Source organism: Plasmodium vinckei (assembly GCF_900681995.1).
Source record: "Plasmodium vinckei vinckei genome assembly, chromosome: PVVCY_13".
Classification (NCBI taxonomy): Eukaryota; Apicomplexa; class Aconoidasida; order Haemosporida; family Plasmodiidae; genus Plasmodium; species Plasmodium vinckei.
The window spans coordinates 2134820-2158751 of record NC_051305.1 but is presented as its reverse complement, the minus strand read 5'-3'; the positions used below and the strand labels follow the sequence as shown (position 1 = coordinate 2158751).

The 23932-nt window shown below is 22.5% G+C and overlaps 1 protein-coding gene across 1 annotated transcript; it reads left to right on the top strand.

Moving 5' to 3' along the window:
- Positions 1 to 1949: 1949 nt before the first annotated feature.
- Positions 1950 to 22973, top strand: PVVCY_1305990 (conserved Plasmodium protein, unknown function; the record flags this gene model as incomplete). The annotated part of the gene is made up of 1 exon (XM_008624270.2): positions 1950 to 22973. One exon carries the CDS (start codon positions 1950 to 1952, stop codon positions 22971 to 22973), a length of 21024 nt encoding a protein of 7007 aa, XP_008622492.2.
- Between the last annotated feature and the right edge of the window lie 959 nt (positions 22974 to 23932).

Here is a 23932-nt window from a genome sequence, read left to right as displayed (position 1 = left end):
TTTTATTATAAAACATTTAATAATTCATTTTATCACATTGTAAAGGAATTTTTAAAATATTTGAAATTTTAAAATTAATAATTAAAAAAAAATTAAATAATGCCAAATAAAAGAAAAAAAAACATAGGTGAACAAAAATCATTTATTGAGAATGATATATATTTAAAAAAATAGTGTACCGTAAATAATACCTAATAAATATTATATATAATATTCACAGCCTGCCTATATAAAAAAATTCCAGTTTAAGATTATGATGAAACTCTAATTTATTATAAAGGAACAATTGTATATGGGAAAAATAATAATTATTATTTATCATGAAATAACATTAATGAATATAAATGCTAACATGAAAAAAAAATTTTGATATTCTCAATTTTTGGGGTTAATCCTTTTTAATAATACCATAAAATAAACAAAACATATATCATTTATTTAAGTATATTATAAAAAGAACTAGAAATAGATAAAATCATAAGTGTTTACAAAATTATAATATTTTTGATATCCAATAGAATATATATGATTATATTTCATTAAACTTACTCATCAAATTCTAAGACAGTACCTATAATAAATTATACTGCAATTTAATTACACCCAAACACATACATATAGTCAAATATTAAGATATCTATTATGTTATTTTAGTTTAATAGATAATTGTCTATCACATTTTTTCATTATATCCCCTTTTCATATATTTGAATTTGCCCTCATCTTAAAATAATCATAAATTCGCTTTATATTTTTCTTTTTACTTTTCCTACTACCCTCATATTGCTATTATTATTATCATTGTTATTGTTTTATTTTGATTAAAAAATGTATATTTCGTAATTTACGTTGATTTTCTTTCCATAATTATGTTATTTTAAACAAACATAAAATAATTAAAGGACAAGCGTGAAATTATTTGCACATAAATAAAAATTTAATATGGATTACACAAAAAAATAGAAAATTATAATAATAGCGAGGGTTTAACATAATTAGTATTTCACTTATTCTATCAATTATTCTTATAAATTTAATTGTTTTTAATTGTTATTCAATTTTTTTATGGACATATTTTGTATGCAGTTATTTTTTTTTTGTTTTCGTTTTTTTTATACGGCAATTAGCTAAATATTAATTGATTTTATTAACATATTAGACATTAAAAATTGTCTAAAAAAACATATATAAATATTAAAGTGATAGTATATATTTTTTTCGAAGTTCAAACATAGTTGTTTTATCATATGTAAGTTAAAAAATTATATACTTGCAAAAAATTGTGTGCAAGGATAGAGATTAAAAAATTGTAAGTTGGATTTGTATTAACTAAAAAATACATGTATACAATTTTTTTATAGTTTAACATTGAAAGCAATTATATTAAGACAGATTCACAATTTTTTTACAATTAACAGTTTTCTTCATATTTTTATTATATTATATTTTTTTTTGTGTCCACTTCCCACTGAAAAAAATAATAACATAAATATTTTTAATTTTTAATTTCAAAGGTTTAAAAATATACAACAAAAATATCATCATGTATTAATATAAAAATGAATTTACAATTTAAAGTTATAAAATGTATAAATTTGCCCTTTGAAAAGGATGTATGCAACTAAACAAATTTGTGAACGTATGCAACTTGTAATTTTTATTTATACAATATATTTATATATATTGAATCATAATAAAATAATGGAGAATACCATATTTTTCATGTAGCATTATCAATTTTTTCTTTTTTGAAAATTATTAACAGATTTTTTCAAATAAATATATACCTACATAAATATATTCAAGTGTTAATAATCATATACATATGCACATGGCTTTAAAAAAAATGTATTAATTTTCTTTGATGAAAAATAAAGTATTTATAAAAATTCGAAATGCTTCAAATCATTTCCCACTCCAAATGATAATAAGATAACAGGTTTGTAAAAATGATTCAAAAATTTCTTGCAGACACCCTAAATAAAATATTGGGGAATTTTATTTATGGCCTAAATGATGAACAATATGGGCTAAGTGACTTATTAACAGGAAAATTGGAATTAACAAATATTCATCTTAAACAGTCTGTTATAGATTTAATTGATATACCATGTAGGTTAAATTTTGGGTGTATTGGATATTTTAAAGTTAATTTACCGCTTTTTTATTTTATGAAAAATCCCATAAATGTGTATATCGAAGACGTCGTTATAGTTTTATCAACTATCCCATCTAAATACTTAGATGACAAGTTATATAAAGAAAAATATATAGAAAATAAAAAAAATGCACTACTGTCCTCGGAATATAGTGCTATAGTTTGTTCTATAGAAGGAGGGGTTATATGGCAAATGCTTTTATCCCTTATAAATAATATAAATATATCTATTAAAAATGTTCAAATTAGAATAGAAGATTTTACAACTGATCCATCAAATTGCTTTGCATTCGGAATAAATATCGAAGAATTATTTTTAAGTTTACCCAAAGAAGGTTTACCATTTAAAAGAAATGGATACTACACAAAAAAAAATGAATTAGTTAATAATACAATGATAAATATGATAAAAGTTAAAAAATTGGGGGTATATATGGATAGTTTAGATATGAAAAAGGTTATGAACAAAAAACATTACACACAATGGAATAGTTTACTATTTAATAATTTTAATACAGCTGATACATCGCATAAATCTAATATCGCTTCCAAAAAAGAAAGAAAAAGGAAAAAAGACACCAAAAAGCAGTATAACAAAAAAAAGAAAAATATAAAAAGTAATCAAGAAAATTTGAATGATTTTCAAAATGTTATAGATGCTATAAAACATAATTATTATAAAAATTCCAGAAGTGAATTAAATATTAATAATAAATCGAAACCAAACCCATTATTTCCTAAAGGGAATAATACTGCATTTGAATTATCTCAAAATAATAACACACAAAATAAACAAAATGGTGATATAGTAAATAATTCTGAAAATAATGAAGATGATAAAAAAAATCCAAACCCCACATTGCCTATTAACAGTTTTTATAACTTCAATATTTTTTCAAAAAGTAAAAATAAAAAATTTCCACAAATAGATAATTTGAGTATTGATAACAATATAAGTTGGACTGCATGTATCATAAATTTTGCTGATTCTATTGAGCATATTAAGCTTAAGGATAAAAGGGAAGAATTGGTGAAAAGCAAAATCGATCGAAAAAGGAATAAGTATATGAATGATGAAGATGTAAATAAAAAGACAACAAGAAAAAAATTAAAATGTGATTCAATTGAAAAGGAAAACAATGATTTCAATAGCCACTTAAAATTTAAAGAATTACAAACCGGTTCAGATAATGGAGAATCCAGTTACATAAATAAAACTTTATCGTTTTTTTCGATAAAATCTTCAGATAGTAAACATTATATAAAAAGTAATTCGAAAAAATATAGTAATGATGGTAAAAATGATAAATTAAATAATACACATGAATGTGGAGAAAGTGATGGTTATTATACTGCTAAAGAAACCACAAATGACATCGAATTTGATAATAATGAAAAACAACGTCTAAATAAATATAAAAAAAGGATAATAAAAAAAATGCAGAATAAATACGGTGTGTGTAGTAATGAATATTATGATACGGTTGATAATTTAAAAACTTTTCGTTACAATGCTCACAATTCTTGTCTTTACAATAACGGGGATAATGTTTATTTAAATTTTTTTAGTGACCCAGAAAATAACATACAAACAAAAAATCATAATAAAATAAAATTCAAAGGATCACCCTCTTATTATCGCAGACATAATAGTATGATAAATAATTTTGAAAGAAATGTAAAATTGGAAAATAAGGAAAAGGAAAAAGAGAAAATTATAAAACAAGGAAAATTTAATAAACACATAAAAAAAAATGAAATAAAAGAAAAAATAAGAAAAAAAAAGAAGGAAAAAATTAATTCAATTTATTTATTACACGAAAAAACATATAAAATAAATAAATCAAAGTTAAATTCTTTTTACTTATTTTTGCAATTAATAAAAAATATAAAACATGAATATATTATTAATCCGGATTCTTTTGATGGATACGCTGAAATATATTTAAGTTTAATTCCTACAGATCATGGGCATTTACCATTTTCACGATGTTTTTCTACCTGGGGTATTCAGAAAAGAAGTGTAAATGAATACGACGAATGCCTACCTAGGTTAAGTGTTTTTTTTACATTAAAAAATATAAAAATAATTTTTTCAGATAATCAAATGTCTAATATTGTAAAATGGTTGAATTATAGTTTTATTACATATTCTACTTGGAAAACTGGAATATTATCTCAGTTTGAAAAAAGTGAAGCAACAAATGAAGAAGAAATTTCATATATAAATAATTGGGTATTAAAACTACTAGACACCCATTCTTCAAAAGAGGAAAAAATTGAAGCAGAAAAATATTGTGAAGAATTTGAAAACACCCATTCTATTAACATAATTAATTTATTAAGAAACAAAGCCTTTTGTAAAGTGCAAGCATTAAAAAAGGAAGTAGAACTAAAAAAAGAAGACTCAACAAATGAAATGGAAACTGATAATATATGTGAAAATATTACCGAGAATGAAACTCTTGGTCAGTATCTAAACGAAAAATATAATGAGATAAATAATGATACCAAGAAGGATGATCATGATAAAGAAATAAAAAAAGTAGCTAATGAAAGTATAAATTTTTTAAAAAATTTAATGAAGAATCAAAAAGCTTATAATAAGATAAAAAATTCTTTTAGAGAAAAAGTTTTTACTATAGACATATGTTTAGACATATGCATAATTAATAGTACATTTTTATTGACAATAGAAACGTCTAAGATTGTTAATACTAGAACAGTTAACTTTGTTAAAACATATGCCATATTAATGAACTGTATACATTATCACAATCAAATATCAAATACCCATGAGTTAAAAAATTCTATAGATATAGAACTATATCCATTAACTATACTTCTTATAACTAATAACTTAAATAACAAATATATAAAACCTGAGATAAATGTATTATATATATTAACAAGTTCTGAAAAAAAACATAATTATGAAAAACATCGTAAAAAATTTCTTTTTGATATGGAAAATTTTGCATTTTTAAAGAAATATAATATACTAAAAAGAAAAAAAGCTGACAATAATACAAAAACAATAGATCAACCTGATGCTCAATATTTTAGTAATTTTAGGAAAAAATTTAAATTTTTAGTAGAAGACAATTTTTTTTTCTTTCCAAAAAGAGAAAACAATGCTTATTGTTCTGAATTAGATGATATAATATTATCAAACCCATCTATATACTTAAGATACGATAATCAGTCATATACAATATTAGAAAAACCAGACCATCGTTTTTTTTTGCATAATTGCGCTTATTCAATATTTAATGTAAATGCAGAAATTATTAAATCCTTTGTTGATGATTATTTTCATTTCTTAGATGAGAAAGAAGTGTTGTCAAAAAAAAAAAACATATTTTCTTTTAAAAAAAAAGAATACTTTTTAGAATTGGGGGCAAAATATTGTAATAATATATTAGATAATTATACAAAACATACTAACGTGCTTCTAGATGTGCAATTAGAAAAAGTATTATCCTTTGTTATTACAAAATCTGGAAAAAATTCTGAAATTCAAGGATATAGTTTAAATCTTAAACCATTGACGATTGTTAGTCAATTAACACAAAGATTACCAAAGTATGATAAAACATTAGCAAAAGGGAGTATTTATGATTCATTCTTTGTTCAATTTGATGGTATACAATTAAAAAGGGTTTTGAATTGGGATAACACTGCAAAATATTATAATACTTATTTGGATAATCACTTTATAAAATCGTATTACAAAATATTTAATCCCAAAAATAATGTTTTACTACCAAACAATAATAATTCCCCATTAAATTTCGATTTCAAATTAAAACATTCAAACAATGGTGGTAATAACATGGATGATATATTATATAGCAAAATTAGGAATAATATGCCATCCAAAATAAACAATTTTAATCATGGGTATGATAATTATTATCCAGAAGATAATCACAATATGAACAGTAGAAATGATGGGAATGAGTCTGAAACATTTAATCTCAAAGCAGATGAAACGGACTCAATTGGTAGTAACTCATCCAGTAAACATAACCTCGTAACAAATCGAAAGAATAGAAGCATAAGATCATTAAGTTGTCCTGAATCAAACAGTGGAAAATTTTCTTTAATGTCCGAAAATGAAAAAGATAAAGTAATCAATAGTAAAAAAATTGCATCTTATGATATGCATAATAATAGAAGTAAAAATAAAAAATGTAAGTTGAATTTTTTTAAAAGTTGCACTAGTGATGAACTTGACGAAAATGGAAATGAATTAATTATCAAGGATTCCATTTTATATAAAAATAATAAATTAATATCGAGAACCATTACTAGTTCATACGATATAGACAGTTATCCACACATGGATGACAATAATATTTATGGTGATAGTATACACAGATTTAATAATCACAAAAAAACTAAAAATTATGGAAACATTAAACTAGAAAGTAAAATAAAAAATCGTTGCAGCACCAATAATAGTTCTAATTATGTTTTGTCCATGAGTGAAAAAACATCTTGCATAATTCATTTATGTCATATAAAATTCAATCCTCTATATCCCATGCTTATAGTTAAATTAAATGAAGAAGACTTGAATATAAATATTTGTGATTATGATATAGAATTTTTTTTCTTAACTTTGTCTAATATATATGAACATTATAATACACAAGAGTTATCATACAAAAAAAAAAAAATATTATTTTTAAAAAAAAAAATTGAATCATTATCTAAACTGAACACTAAATATTATAATAAATATTTTCCAATTAATGACAATAATAAACTTTTAAAAAAAAAAATGTATTCCAAAAAGAAAACATCAAAACTAAATGCTCTTTATAGCACTAAGAGTGAACAGACAAAAAAAATTAAAAATAAACCACAAAACGAAAAAGATGATACATTAGATAATAATGTGGCAAAATCAAAATTGGAAACAAAAAATTCGGAAAGAAAAAAAAAAATAAATAAAAGAGATAAGAAAAAAATAACTTCTCAGAATCATGGCATGAAAAAAGGAGCATATGCTAGACATTTGAGTGATACCAACATTAGAACAACTAAAGAACTATCAATATCTAAACTCCACAGTGGAGGTTTAATAAATATTGACGAACCAGATATTTTTTCGAAATATAAATCATGTAATAATGACAATGAAGAAAATGATTCTATGAATACAAAAGAATATCCCAATAGTATTAATGTGTTAAAAGAAAATCAAGGAAAAAATATATCACCACATTTTAATATTGATTCTGAATTATATAAAAAGGGATTTTTGTCACACACAAATGATGAATACTATTTAAAACATAGTAACTATTCCGACAGTATTATATTTAATAACAAAAATAGAAACAATTTCAATGAATTCAATGACCAAGGTAAAATAAAATATAATAAAAAAAATGAACTTATCAAAACAGGCGAAATGCAGAACATAGGTACGATCAAAAATATGAATACAAAAATAATTAAAAAAAAAAAACGAAGAAAAAATGAATGGAAAAAAGAAGAAAAAATAATATATCCAAATTATATCTCATCTGATGATGACTCTTGGGATGACTTATTAGAAAATTATGATAGTGATGAATCATTAGATGATAATGAAAAAACTAATGTACAAAAAATGTTAATAGACATCGAAAATATTAAAAAAAAAATATTTAATAATAATTTTATAATAACTTGCAGTTTTTCATTTTTAATTAAGAAAATAGTTGTGAGATTATGGAAAAGGAAAGCACCTTTAAAAGTTCAAGATAAATCGAATATTTTGAAAGATAATAACGGTTGTCAATTAAACGAAAGATATAATTATTTAGAAAATAAAAATACATCAATCAATCAAAGTGTTAATAATTCAATCAAATCGAAATTAGACAAAAAATATATATCCAATTTTGACAATATTATAGGAAAACATGATATAAATATGATTAATAATAATGAATGGGATAAAGATAATTTTATGGATAATCATGATTTTATTACAATAAATGATTGCTTGCAAAAAAATATGTTTAATAATATGCAACATGCTGTTCCAATGTATACATTTATATTTTCAGAATTATGTTTTATTGCAAGAGTTGAAAAAGATAATTCTATTTATGTTTTATATTCTATGAATAACGTAGAAGTAAGGGATGAAACAAATATTACATTATTAAGTATGAGTTCCATATATCATGGAAATACAAAATCCATTGAAAAAAACGCATCGAATTATGGACAGAAAAAAATAGACACGAAAAAAAAAGAAAACAATAATAAAACAAAACATGCCGATAAAAATAAAGGTAAAAATAAAAATATAAGTTCAGACACTGTTTTACAAGATTTTTATCAAAAAAAATGTGATGATAATATAGAAACAGAGGATATATTTTTAGATTATTCTATAAGTAATATTGAATTGCCTGATTTAAGGAAAACGCATTTAGTCCTATTATATTTTGGGGTTCTTTTTAAAAATAATCATACATTCAAATTCATATTAAATAGAAATAAAATAATGATTTTTTGGGAAGTTATAGATGAATGCATGACATGGATAATAAATATAAATGACATGCTACCAAAATTGCACACAATAGATGATGAAATAATTAATAGGTTAAATAATAGTGAAATTAAACATTTAGAAAATTTACAAAAATTACAAAAAATAAATTATGATATACTATGTAATAAAGAAAATGATTGTACCCCCTTCTCATGTAAAAATTACAAAATATTAATATATAGTTTAATAAACTATTATAATTTAAAATTTCAAAATAATATAAATTGCGAATATTTATATAATTCATATGAAAATGATATCGAGGATAATCTACAGTACACAGATTTGGATATCAAACAAGATGATTTTTGCATCTTAACCAATAATAACGATTTTAAAAATAATAGTAATAATGAAAACGGTGTTATATCCATTGATGATACTGAAAATATAAAAAATACAATAAAAGATATATTATTTCATGAAAATTATTTTTTTAATTATACCTTTAACAAAATAAATTCGAGAAAAAATATATATGCAGTATTATGTGATGACAATATAAAATCCATAGATACACACGAGATAGTAAAAGATCAAAAAATAGAAATCAATGAAGAAGTTGAAAATAAAATTATAAATTCGCAAAACTCACGAAAATATGATTTAAGAGATAGTATTACTGATTTAATTAAAAATGATGAATTGATTAGAATCCCCAATTATTCAAATCAATTACCTAACAGCACTGATCGATCTGTAACTTTTGATGATTTTAGTAATGAAATAAATTGTAATAATTGCTTTCATTTAGTTAACTTAGGTTATACTGCATATACTAAAGAATTATGCAAAGCAAAGGACTACCCATATGTTCATATAGACATAGAAATAAATTATTCTGAATTTTGGATATCCTTAGAACCTATTAGAATACCCCAAAAAAAAAAACTTTATCTATTGGAAAATGATACCCCTAACGCATACTATTCTTATATGAAAAATAAGAAACATAAAAAAAAAAGTCATAATAAAAGAAAGGACTCAAAAATTAAGGACAGGCAAAAAACATATTCAAAAAGTTACAAAAAGGACACAATTAGTAACAATGAGGTGATAGTAAATATTAATAGCTCAAAAAATAACACTAATCATGATGAAAATGGTACTGAAAAACCACAACGAAAGAAAAAAAATAAATTATATCAAAAAATAAAATCCTGCAAAAACGTGAATATAGAAAATCCATATGTTTTAGCTACGAAAGGGTGTTTTAAATCCGTTATATTTTTTTTATTGTATAATGAAAATGAAAAAAAAATAAAGGAAAACGAAATAAATAATAATAGAATAATAGAAGACAAAAATGATAACAAGAAAAGCATAACTAGCTTAACAACTTATAATGCATGTGCTAAGTCCAAGGATTTTAGTAGTTTAAAAAGATCGAATAAGGAAGATAACGAAAGAACTAAATTAAATCATAGTATAAATGAAATTTTAAAATATTCTAATTTAAATAATGTTATAAATGTACATGAATTTTATAAAAATAAACTAAACGAATGGGGTAATGTGATATCATCTTTACTTCCATGTGTAATAAATGTTAATATACTTTTTTCACAAATTACTAGTGTAATTTCAAAACCTGTGACAAAAAATCCATTCTTAAAAGCTTATATTGATTGGAATAATGTCCCGTATAATAATATAATTTTACAACCATGCAGAGCAAAATTTAACTTGGAAATAAAAGTACCCAGTTTAGAAATACTATTAATGCGATGTTTAGGAATTAATAAAATAACAAGTTTAAATTTTCAAAAAAAAGCTAATTTTTTTTACAATAATCAAGTTGAAGGAATTGATATGAACTTTTCTTTTGAACCAATTGTTTTAAACGTTGATTCACATATGTTGACTTTATTAAATCAGTTATATAATATCGTCATAGATTTTTACAACTATTTTACAAAAATATGTTCTAACAAAGATATTGAAGATGAAGACGAAATATTCTTTAGAATTAATTCACAACATAGTAATTATGATGATAGTTTATCGGAATATATGATGAATGATATTTATTATTCTGATATTAGTGACGTCCCTACACACATTAATGTAAGTGACCATTCTTTATGTGATATTCAATTATTTTCAAATAAAAATATTTTACAAAGAAAAAAGAAATCATATGAAAATGATAATTCGAACAAACCATTTGACAATTTCGATTTAAATAAAGCGTCACAAGAAGAAAGGGGAATTTATGAAAATTCAAAATTTGAAATAATTGAAAAAGGCCTAAGTTTTAATGAGGAACAAAATTTCGAACCATTCCCAAATCATACTATGAGAAAAAATGTTGACAACAAAAACGAAAACAATAATAATAACGAAAATAAACGAGAGGACGTAAGAAATGCATACAATGTTTTAGATGAAAATACATTTAACATTCTTATAATGAATTTTATAGAAAACACAAAAATATGTTGCCAAATAGGATTTGATGTAATAACTTTTCAAATATGGGATTCTAATACAGCATATAATAGATGTTCTCTTAATTTTGTTATAGAATATTTTAATGCCAATTTTTGCTCCTTAAATGATTATGATATAAATTTAAATGGCACTAGTTTATATGACGATGACCTAAATCATTTGGATTTAAAATATTGCCTTAATGATAGGTCAAAAGATGAAGAAACATTTTACAATAATGATGCAGTATGTATAAATAAGAATAATAAAACCCATGTTGCAAATAGGTGTATCGATAAATGCAATGATAATAACAATGATAACAATAAATACCCAATTTTCAAAAGCAATACACCAGATTTTATAGCAGAAAATGGTATTCCCCAAGGTGATGTATATAACAAGGAAAAATATTCAATTCATCAATATTATTCCTCTGACCACCATTCAAATAATATTAATGAAAAAAATACGCATTTCGAGAATATCGCAATTAAATGTGATAATAATTCTCATTCCATATTATCTAAGAATAAAGATACCACGCATACATTATATAATTTTAACACATGTAATGAATCTGAGAACAATAATAAGTCATTAGACAAGTTACATGAAAACAGCTTTGAACATAATCATAATAACGTAACATTTTCCAACACACTTCAATTCGAATCATCTAATAAGGCGAATAAAAATGTGTATGATGAAATATCCTTAAGTAAAAATGTAGATGAATATGCTGAAAAGGAAAAAGATAAATACTTAAGTAGTAATGATGAAAATGAGGAAAAACTGGGCATATTCAATAAGAAAAAATTTTTTAAAAACATAGAACATTTTAATTTTGAAATAAAAAGGCTATTTAAAAAATTTATTTTTAGAAAAAAGAATGATGAAGATATGTATGCATATGAAAGAACAAATTTTGGTCCTCTAAATGAAAGAAATAATAAATATGAGAATATCAATAATATATTTTTAAAAAATAAGTGCACACTAAGAGATATGAAAAAAAATAATGACAACAAAATAAATAATAATATAGAATGTAAAATTGAATTTTTAATATATTGTGAACACTTTAACAAAAAAGAAGATTCGTATCAAACTTTTATTGAACCTGTCTGTACAGAAATTATAGCAATTAAAAAAGATATAATTTCTCCAATCCATTTATATTATTATTTTTCATGGATAAATATTAATATGAATCTTAATTTCTTAGATAACATTTTATCATTATGTTGTAGTGTAATTTTTTCTATAATAACGCAAAGAACGCGATTATTATTGGGTAGACATATGAGTGATTCATACTATCGAAAAAATAATAAAAAAATAACCCACACAGGAAAATCCGAAAAAAATGATAACGCTTCATCAAAGAATCCTTATACTCACGGAAATTTATTACAACAAACAGAATATGATGACAACACAACAGAGAAAAAAAATATAAGTGAAATAGATGATGCACATGCGTCAACTATTTTACGAAATTTTTATGAAGAAATGAATAATGGCCAATATAAAGATGCATCTATTATTACAAATAAAAATGTACTTTTTAGGTACAATAAATTTGATGTTTTAAATAGTGTAAATAAATCCTTAGATACATACATTTTTGGTGATTTTATATTAGAAAAATTATTAAGAAATTACCAATATTCATGTCAATATCCAGGGGATTATTTAGAAAAATATGATAATGGATTTAATTTAGATAAGCCAAAAGAAAAATCAGAGAATTTATTGCATATAAAATTATTTAATTATATCAAAAAAAAAAAAATATCAGAAATGAGTCATATTTGTAAAATAAATAATTTGTTAGGACAACCTATAGCTATATGTACAATACATGAACAAGATTATTTACCAAGTGATGGTTATAGTAGTATGAACATTGAAAACAATAATTTAGATAACATTTCGAATCATCAAAACTATTTAAATACCCAGACAGTCTTTTTAAGTACTGTAAATGCATTATCAAAAATTAAACGATCGGATTATTCGTCAACTGTTTTTAACAATAATACGAATATTGATAAAATGAAATATGAAGACAATAGAATATTGAAAGAGGTAAATGAAAAAAATGACAAAAAAAAAGAGAAAGGGGAAAAAGACAATAAATTGGATAATTGTGAAAGTACAATAACATATGATGAAGATAAAAAAAGAAAATTATCTAAAAGCTACAATAATAAAAAAGAAAAATATCAAAAAAGACAAAATACATTATATAGTGAAATTTATGACCAATCTGAAAATGTGAAAAATAGCAAGAATTTCAAGAATAATCATAAAAAATATACTGAATCTTTTAATAAAAATACAAATAAATCCATAAAATACCAATGGAAAATTTTAGGAAATAATGAATCTCTTGATTTACCCACATATGAAAATGGTAAAGTGAAGTTTTTCTTAATTAGATTTAGGTTACTTAATTATATATATGATATACCATCTAATATATTAAATACTGAAAATGTAAATGAAGATGTTATAAGATTAGTAATACCCGAAAGAGTATTACCAGCAAATATTAATAAACAAGTTGAACAAGAATTATATAATGAAGAATATTTAGATATCGAAAAGAATTTATCGTTAAATGGCAAATACCATACTATATATCCAAGTAATTATATACCCAAAAAAAATACCACGAATAAAGAATATACATGGAAACCATTTAATATCCCTCAACCTCGAAATAATTTATATATATTTTTTAGAACAAGTAACAAAACTAGTCATGAAGAAAAAAATGAATGTGATTTTTTTATATCTTCAATATTAGCTATTAAAAATAATACAGATTTCCCAATTTACATTTATAAATCAGTTCCAGGAAATACTAATCAAAATGGAATTTTTAAAGAATATTTTCATAAATACAATAACATTCCTTCGCCACCACCTACTTATACACTTAAAATTGACAAAAAAATTGAAAAATATATACAAAATAGTATAAACGATGATAATTATATGAATAAAAAAATAAAACCAACAAGTTCAATTGATCAAAATGATATTTTACAAGAAGGACGAAAAAAAAATATTAAACAAGTAAAAGAAAATTACCATAATGACGCCAATTTACATATGAATAATAAGAAGTATTCTACAAGTAAAAGTGGAGATAACAATAGTTTTATTAAAAATCAGACTTATATGTGCGGAAGAAAATTCATTAAAAGTATATTTCCATTAATGAAATTGTCTGCTATAGAACACTACATATCTGGAGACATAAAATTCAGTTCGTTAGCCCCTTTAAAATATAAAAATCAAAAAACAAAAATAAGGAACAAAGAAAAAAAAAGGATAAAAAATGAACTTAAGAAAAAATTGATTAAGCAAAAGATTAAAGAAATATATATTAAAAATATAATGAAAAAAATAAAAAATAAAAAAATAAATAAATATCAACAAATAAATTCCAATAACAAAACTCAAGAATTTCGTAGAAAATATACGATTTTAAATAGAAACATTATGTCTATAAATGATCCTTTTTTCGATTTTCTAAGACGATCACCTAATTCAGTGGATATACACAATCAAAAACTATCAGATGAATCTTTATCAATTACAAATTTATCTAATATTACTTTATCTTCATTGCCCAATTCTATATTTTCTTTTGATACACAGACAAGTGATAGTTGCATTTATGATAGCTCTCTGTGTGATTATGATAAGGATGGTTATGAGGAGCAAGAATTATTAAATGAATATTTTAAAAAACATGATGAAAATAAAAATGGATTAGACATAATCGAAATATCCAATAATACTAATAAATTAATTCCTGTACCATTATATTGGCTAGTAGCAGAAAATGCATTTATTTGGTTATCAATAAAAAACGAAAAAATACATAATACGAATTTGTATACTTTTTTAGACGAAGAATATAATGCTGATTATATATGTACAAAAAATACACTTGATAATATTCTAAATTACCAATCCCCATTTTTACCCAATGCATTAAAATTATTTAAACCAAATTTAATTAGACTAAAAAATCATTTATTAGATGAAAATGATATATTAACAAAAAGTAATATAAATAAAAATGATAATAATAATCGTAATAGCATCAAAAAAAGTGTTCATAATGAAATAAGTCAAAATTACATTAATATTAACAATAAAAATAAGGTTAATTCTATTGAAAATTATAACTTAAATTATTTTAATTTAAAAGACCTCTATTTTACTGCAACCATCATTAGTGTATATAATCCAAATTATGTATTAAATAAAAAAGATGCTCATAACTTTTATCAAATTAATATTGACCATTCTTTAATGATTAACAATGGATTACCAAGAACTATGCATTTTAAATATGAAATATACCGCAGTAAACTTAAAAAGGACGTTAAAAAAAGGATAAATTCATATTCAAGTTATTATTCTACAGACAAATCAATTGAATATCAAAGTTCAACTACCATTGATAATTCTTTCTCATTAGAAAGTATAAATAAAAAGCACAGTAATGAAAATCCTATAAATACTGCTTTAAATAATACACTTGATAATCTAGAGAATCAAATTGGTATAAACAGTAAAAAATCTTCGTTTAACAGAGATTTGAATGCTATAAAAACTTTAACCACAAGGAAAGGAATGGATGATTTACATAATGATGAAACGCAAAAGAGAAAAGAAAGTGAAGAAAAAAAACAATTTGCTATTTCTATTGCCAAATTTAATGAGCGTCTATGGAATGAAAACAATAAACCAGACCATGTAAAGTATGAAGACGGAATTCATCCTAAAAATAGTGCAACTAGTATGATGAATGATAATAAATTATTCATTAAAGAAATTACGAATAAAAAAAATGTTTATATATATAAAAATATAAATGAAGAAAATGAACAAAGAAATTCATTATTGCAAAAAAATCGTTTCATTGTTAATATACAAAATGAAATCGATAAAGATATTTATGAAATTAAAATTAATCCAGGACAAAGTATAAGACTTCCATTTATTCCTACTACTGCTAATATATCCTTTGACGGATATTATTCATACCCCATTTCAATTAATTATCCTAATAAAAAAGGTCGAGAAAAAATCATTTTAGAAAAATCAATAACACATGACATCGACTCGTTTTTGACCCTTGATTGTGAAGAATCCACTATCGCAAATAAAAATGAATTGACCAAAAATCATAATATAAAATTCATAAATACTACTAATAATAATGATGCTCTTAGTATTGCTATTAATGGGCAGAAATGTGGTGTCGAGCATAGTGAACACAAAAATACAATAGTAACAAAAATGAATGTTTTAAGTTCACCAAAAACATCAATTGGAATAAATCCAGATAATGCACAAGCATCCATTGATTCATTAATAGATGACAAAAATATTTTGGATAAATATGTGGATCATAATAAAAAATCAAAATATGACGAATATCAAGATAAGCTAACTATATGGGCAATTTTTAATGACTTTTATGAAACGACAAAAAATAGATATCAAGATATATCTTTGAAAAAAATACATCATGGGACACATATACTATCATGCACATTTTTCGTTTCGGCTTGTGTCATAAATCGATTAAACTATCCTATTAAAATAAAAAGTTTAAGTAATAATAATGAAATTGTTATTGAGCCATACGTTAGAAAATTATTATCATGTGAATATTCTTCGTATCGAAACAAAGTAGTTATACCACTTGAAACATTAAAAGACGTGGAAAATTTGATGAATTACCCACTAAAAAAACACATGATTAAAAAAAAACAATTGAAAAAAACAAAAAATAGCCTTGATAAAACAAATAGGAAATCAATAACTACAGTTTCTGGTATTGATCATAACATTGACAAATGCAAAGATAGTAATACAAATAATAGCAATAGTAATGACGCAACTAATTCAGAAAATAAGGACATAAACAGTGGAAGCAATCGCATATCTGATGAAATTACACAATCTAACGATTCGGCAATCAATGAACAGGCCCCCAATGCGCATTATGGCACAAAAAATGAAGAATTAAAAAATAATAACGAAATAAACCGCGAAAACGATTGTGAACAAAATAATATAGAAAAACAAAAAGAACACGAGAAAGAAAGTATTTTTATTGACGTCAAAAAAAATAAAAACCGAAATTGTTTTTTTTACCGAAGTAATATTAATAAACCATTAGAATCAAAAAGTTTCAAACTAACAGACTTATCAGTAACTAGATTGGAATGTAATAATAGAAATAAAAACATTCCACAATTAAAATACAGTATTTACATGTCTATTGCACCCATGCCTTTTTTCAGAACAACCGTAATGGAGATATTACCTTCCATTGTTATTATAAATAATACAAAAACAAATATAATTTTTCAAGAATATATAAAAAATTATACCTATTTTAAATATAATATAATAGAACCAGAGAAACACGTAGAATTTCATCCACAATCAAAAAAAAAAGCACTGCTAAAAATATGTGGAGTATTCGATAATGGAATTAATTATATAATAGACGATTTTTTACAAAAAGAATTATATTTAGAAAGATTAAAAAAACAGAATAAAACTATACTAAATCCAATAAAAGAAAATGGTAGTGATACTTCTAATAAAAATGCACAACATAAAAAAAATGACAAAGATATTGGAAATAATGATATATTAAATTTACCACAAAAACTAAGTGTATTAATTGATATGGGAAAATATAATGAAGTAGAAAAAAATGATAATACTGTAAAATATCATGATATTATTCGAAATAATGATAAATATAATAGAATAAATAAGCATGATAATGCCATTTTGAATAATATGAATAATAATTATTTACCAAAAAATAGTTTTAATAATACTGATACAAATAGTGAAGTAGATCCAATTTCACGCCGAAACACATTTAAACAGAATAATATTAGTGCAAAAAAATCAAAAAAAATTGATGACTTAAAATTTTTATCTTGGTCAGAATCTCTTGATTTAACAAGAGTAGGCGTAGTTTATTTTCGTTATCCTGTAGTATCATATAACAATTTTAAAAAAGAAGAAATGAAACTAAAAATGTTTAATTATTTATTAAAAAATGATGACAAAAACAATGATAACTATTTAAAAATATCCAACAAATTGATCAAATATAAAGACATACCATATGAATATTCATGTTGCTCAATGGAAGTAACAACTTTTAAAGGATGCAAATTTATTCGTTTTCAAGATATTGATGTTGTTCCATATTATTTAATAAACTTAACTAAATATAATTTAAATTTAAGACAAATCGGTATTTTCGAACATTCAGAAATGTTACCCAAAATCCCGAAAAAGGAGCAAAAAATGTTCGATGAAATTTTTAAAAATTATGCACTTAATTTTTCTTTTTACAACCCATATAAAGAAACGAAATTGAAAATAAGTATATTATCATCTCGTACAAAAAAAAACAAAAATAAAGGGGGAAAAAGAAAAAATCGAAAAAAAGGCAAGAAAAAAAAAGACAACGAAATTAATAAACTCACAGGGTATTCAAATGATAAATATGCAAATTTAAAATATGTAAAAAAATTGAAAAACCATTTAGCAAATAAAATAAATTATTTAAATTTCCTTTCTACTAATTATGTGAAGTCTAATGAAAATGCTAAAATCATAAATGATCAAATTTTTAAATTAAAACTGTTTTCAAAACAGATTGAAAAATTAAATGATGGGAATATGGATATAGTTGACCTAGAAAGCTCGAATAGTATCACATTATTAAATCTAAAATTAGGAGACACATTTATATATATATCTTGTACTAAAAAGACTTATAATGGAAAAACAATTTTATATTTTGAGAATTATAATGACCTAATAAATAACCTTTTAAATTTTAGTATCACACCATTTAATAACAATTATAATCATAATTTAATAAAATCATATAAATTTATTAGGAATAAAATAAATAATATATATCTAAAAGGAAAGAATAAAAAATCGAATAAATATCATTCAATGAAGTCTAAAAATATGTTAAGTTTAAAAAGTCAAAAAAAAGGAAACTCCAAATTTAGATATTTACTTAATTTATTTCATAAACACGGAAACAATAATTTGTACAAAAAAGAAACAAATATACACATTAGTAATACTATTACATATTTAAATTCAAACAAAGCTAATCAAACATTAGATAAACCGCAGCATATGACATTAAATTTGAATGTCTTTGCACATTTTATATTTAAAGGATTAGGATTAAGTATTAGCAATCATAATTTAGAGGAAATATTATATTTATCTATGGAATATATTTTAATAGTTTATAAACAAATAAGTGAAAATGACTTATTGCATATAAATGTTGGATGGTTGCAAATCGATAACCATACAAAAAATAGCGATTATAAAAATGTCATGTTACCAATACCAGATTTACAGAAATCGGAAAAAAATAAAGAAAATAAAAATGAGCAAGCTACAAATTTAGAGTATAACGCTAGTATAAGTATTATTGATAAACTGAAAAAAAATAATGACAATAATAAAACAGAAATATATGAAAATGAAAAATGTAATAGTAAGCTAAACACATCATATATTTATTATATGAGCAATAGTAACAAAAATTTTTCAAAAAGCTATTCTTATAATATATTAAATAACTTATATGATGGTAAAGACGGAAAAAATAACAAACATAACGATGATGGTAATTTATATTTTGATGAAAGCCGTCTATTAATTAGTACTAATAAAAATAGCCCTTTATATAATTCTTATAAGACTTATATACCATCGTTTTTTTACATTGAATATAATTCTATACTTAGTATTACAATTATTAAAAAGGGAAAAGGAAATATGAAAAACTTTCTTGAGTTATCAGAAATAAAGGTAAAATTATCACCTATGAGTATAAATATTGATTCTTATTTTATTATTGAAATGCTAAAAATATTTGATGAATTTTTAAAAATATTAGACTATGATTTAAATGATTATAATTCTCTTAATGTCGAAAAAAATATAGAAATACAAGATACAAATTTTGATTGCTCAGAATACAAAAAAAATATTGGTCCATTGGAAGAATTGATCAAGCATTTCATATCAAAAGATTATTATTTATATGAAAAACTAGCTAGCATTAAATTTAAGGATGGATATAAAAATATACACGATAAAAAAAATAATGGAACAAACTTACTTCATTATAATATGAACAATAATGTAATAGATATTCGAACACATTTAACCATGGCTAGCCAATACAAAGAATTAGAAAAAACACATACCAGTGTCGATGATACAGAATTTAAATATAAGGCAAACTCAAATGACATGTTAACCAAATCGGTGTGTGATGATACAAAAAGGGATTCAATTTTAGAGAATGATAGTATTTATTCGATTGGATATGAAGATAAAAATAGGAGAGTAACCATAAATATAGATAGACAAAGTGATGAATGGAATAAAAATTCAGTTGTAAATGTAGAGAACGATATTGAAAAGGGTATTCAACAAAATGATAAAGACAAATTTGAATTGTTTGAAAATCCTCAAAAGAGCAAAGAATCACAAAACAAAATAGATAACTTTGATCAAACCATGCTACTAAATGAAGAAAAGGTAAATTATTTACAGGAATACATGAAAAATTACAAAACAACTTTAAATAATAGAAAAAATATTTTAAAAATAATCCAGAATAATAACATGAAGAATGATTTAATAAATTTTGAAAATATATTTATATCAAAATTAGAAATAAATGAAATAAAATTAATAATAAATATAAAGAACAAAAGTTTAAGTTATGAAAAAAAAAGTGAAATAATGGATTCCAATATAATGAATGCATTAACTTTGTTAATTATGAATATACCAAATATTAGTGATGCAAATTTATATTTTGAAAAAGAAACAAAAAAAAATATGTGCGGATCTTTATATGCTTTAATGTTTAACGAAATTATGAACGATTATATAAATAATGGAATGAATCAAAGATTTAATGTTTTAGGTGCAATAGATTTTATAGGAAATCCATTAAGTATTTATAAGCATTGGAAAAAGGGTTATCAGAAATTTATTAACGATTTAAAAAAAAGTGTTGATACATGTTCTTTCCCATTATTATTTTGTATACTTTTATTAAATATAATAGGAAGTTTTGGGAAAAGTATATTAGCAGGTATATTAGAAGGTGTAAGTCGATTTTGTGCCAGTTGGAATACTTGTTTTGAAAGATTTTCAAGAAATTCTGATAATTTTAGTGTAGTAACTAATAGTAATTTATTTCAAAATGAGATATTAGATCAACCATCAAATATTGGAGAAGGGGTATATTATGGTTGCCACTCTTTTTTACACATTTTAGCAATTAGTTTTTTTAATGTCATTTATAAACCATATATAGCATTAAAAAAAAGAAATAGAGGGTTTAGGAAGAATGAAAAAAAAGGGAAACTAAAAATATTTATTACAAATTTAAAATTATTACTATTTGCATTATTTAGTTCTTTTAGCAGTTTATTTTTTGGGTTTTTTAATAGTATTCTTTCATTTTTTACGTTTTTATCTATTGGCACACTAAATCAAATACAAACCTTACCAATGAAATCGATTGTCAGACCACCAAAAATGAGTGTCATAAAAGAATATGCAAAATTTGTTAATTATGAATATCCACTATCATTTTCAAGCCATATTATAAATGAAAAAAAAAAAAAAAAAAAAGATTTATTAAAAAAAAATGTTATAGCTATTATACTTTTATACAAAATGAAAAATAATAACTACAATACAATTAAAAACTTCTTATGGGTCAATAATAGAGAAATTGGATATTGCGAAAAGGATAAATTGTTATGGTCAATATTTATTAATTGCATTATTAAGGTAGATATTTTATTAATTCAACTAGACAATGTAGAAATGAAAAAATGTGCATCTAAAAACCCTGAAAATTGTAATGAAAAACAAGGTGAACAAAATGGAGATTACGTTGAATCAAACAAAGATAAAAATTATGAACAAAATAAAGAAGACATCCCGAAAAAAATAAAAGAATCAAATAATGATAATAATAAAAAAAACAATGAAAATAGTAAATGGACGATTCTACAAAATTTATTTACTCCAAAACATTATAGACAACTTTTGGAATTCACACCATCCTATTATATAAGAATATTATATAAATCTCCATATAAAGAAAACAAATCATATGATAGAAATAAAATTATTAATTATGGCCTTAACAAAAAAAATGATATTAGTTGTAAAATTAAAAAGACCTTTAAAAAAAATAAATACGAAAAATATTTTGAGGAGACACTTAAAAAGGAACATATGTTATACGAGAAAAATTACGAAAATAATGAACGTGATAATAGTATCGATAATGAAGAAAAATGTACAAACTATAAACAATATAATAATGGAAATGCAAAAATTTATAGTTCTAATAAAAATAATAATTATCTTAACCAAACAAGTTATTCAGACGATAATGATAATAAAAGGAATATAACTTTCACATTGCAAACAGGAGGCATTCCAAATGAAAAAAATAAAAATAACAAAGATACTTATCAACATCATCAGGAAAAACATAAAAAACATAAAAAGCATCAAATTAAAAAAAGAAAAAAACAAAAATATTTATATATTTCAAAATTAGTAAAATGCGAATCTAAGGAAGTAGCTCTTCATGCTTTTTCTCTTCTTCTTTCTTTTATTAAACACAAATCACCTTACTATTTAAACACAAGGCATTAGACAAATATACATTTGTATTTTTTTTTGTATTTATATAATTTTTTTGTTATTTTTTAGTTTATAACAATTATATACACATAATATGTATATACATCATACTCCATATTTTTTTGTTCTATAATTTTAGCCATTTATTTATTTGTGTAATAAATCATTAAAATTTATTTTATTTGAGAATGTTATAAAACATCAATGTTTTAATTTAAGTTAGAAGTATTTCTTTTTTCTCTTTTTTTATGTATTTTTATTTTTTTTTGTCAAAACAAATTAACTTTATTTTTCGTTTTATTCTATTATATACTTTTAAAATAAAAATTATGTCTATTATTATTTAACCTTGTAAGTTACTATTTTAAATTACTGAACAATTTAAATAAAAAAATTACAAATTGGTACAATTAATATACACATAAAATGCATATTAATTTACAATTTTGATAATGAATGCAAAATGAAGAGGTACGCCATGTAACCATGTCTACTTAAATACAAAAATATATTCTATAACCATTGTTTAAATAGGACAAAAAAATTACATACAAAATTTACAATTTTTATTTTTTTCTTTTATTTTGGAATATATATAACCATTCGATAAAAATAAAATTTGTTCATTAAGAATATACCATTTTTATATTAGTATATTTACGATTCTAATTATTTTTTCCATTTTTGAGACACTATTATTATTTTACATGCAAAAATTATACTGTTTTAATTTTAACCCAAAAAGAAAAATTTTAAAAGCATACACCATATTTTTTATCATAGATTATTAGCATTTGGACAAGAAAAAAAAATAATACTTAAAAAATAATAAAGACTGAAGAAATAATAATAAATTACTATATAGAGAATCATAATAACCAAGTTATGTTGTAAGGAATATTCCAAGGAATCGTTTATCGTATTTAATGAATAACATATATATATTATAATATATAAATACCTAGATTGTT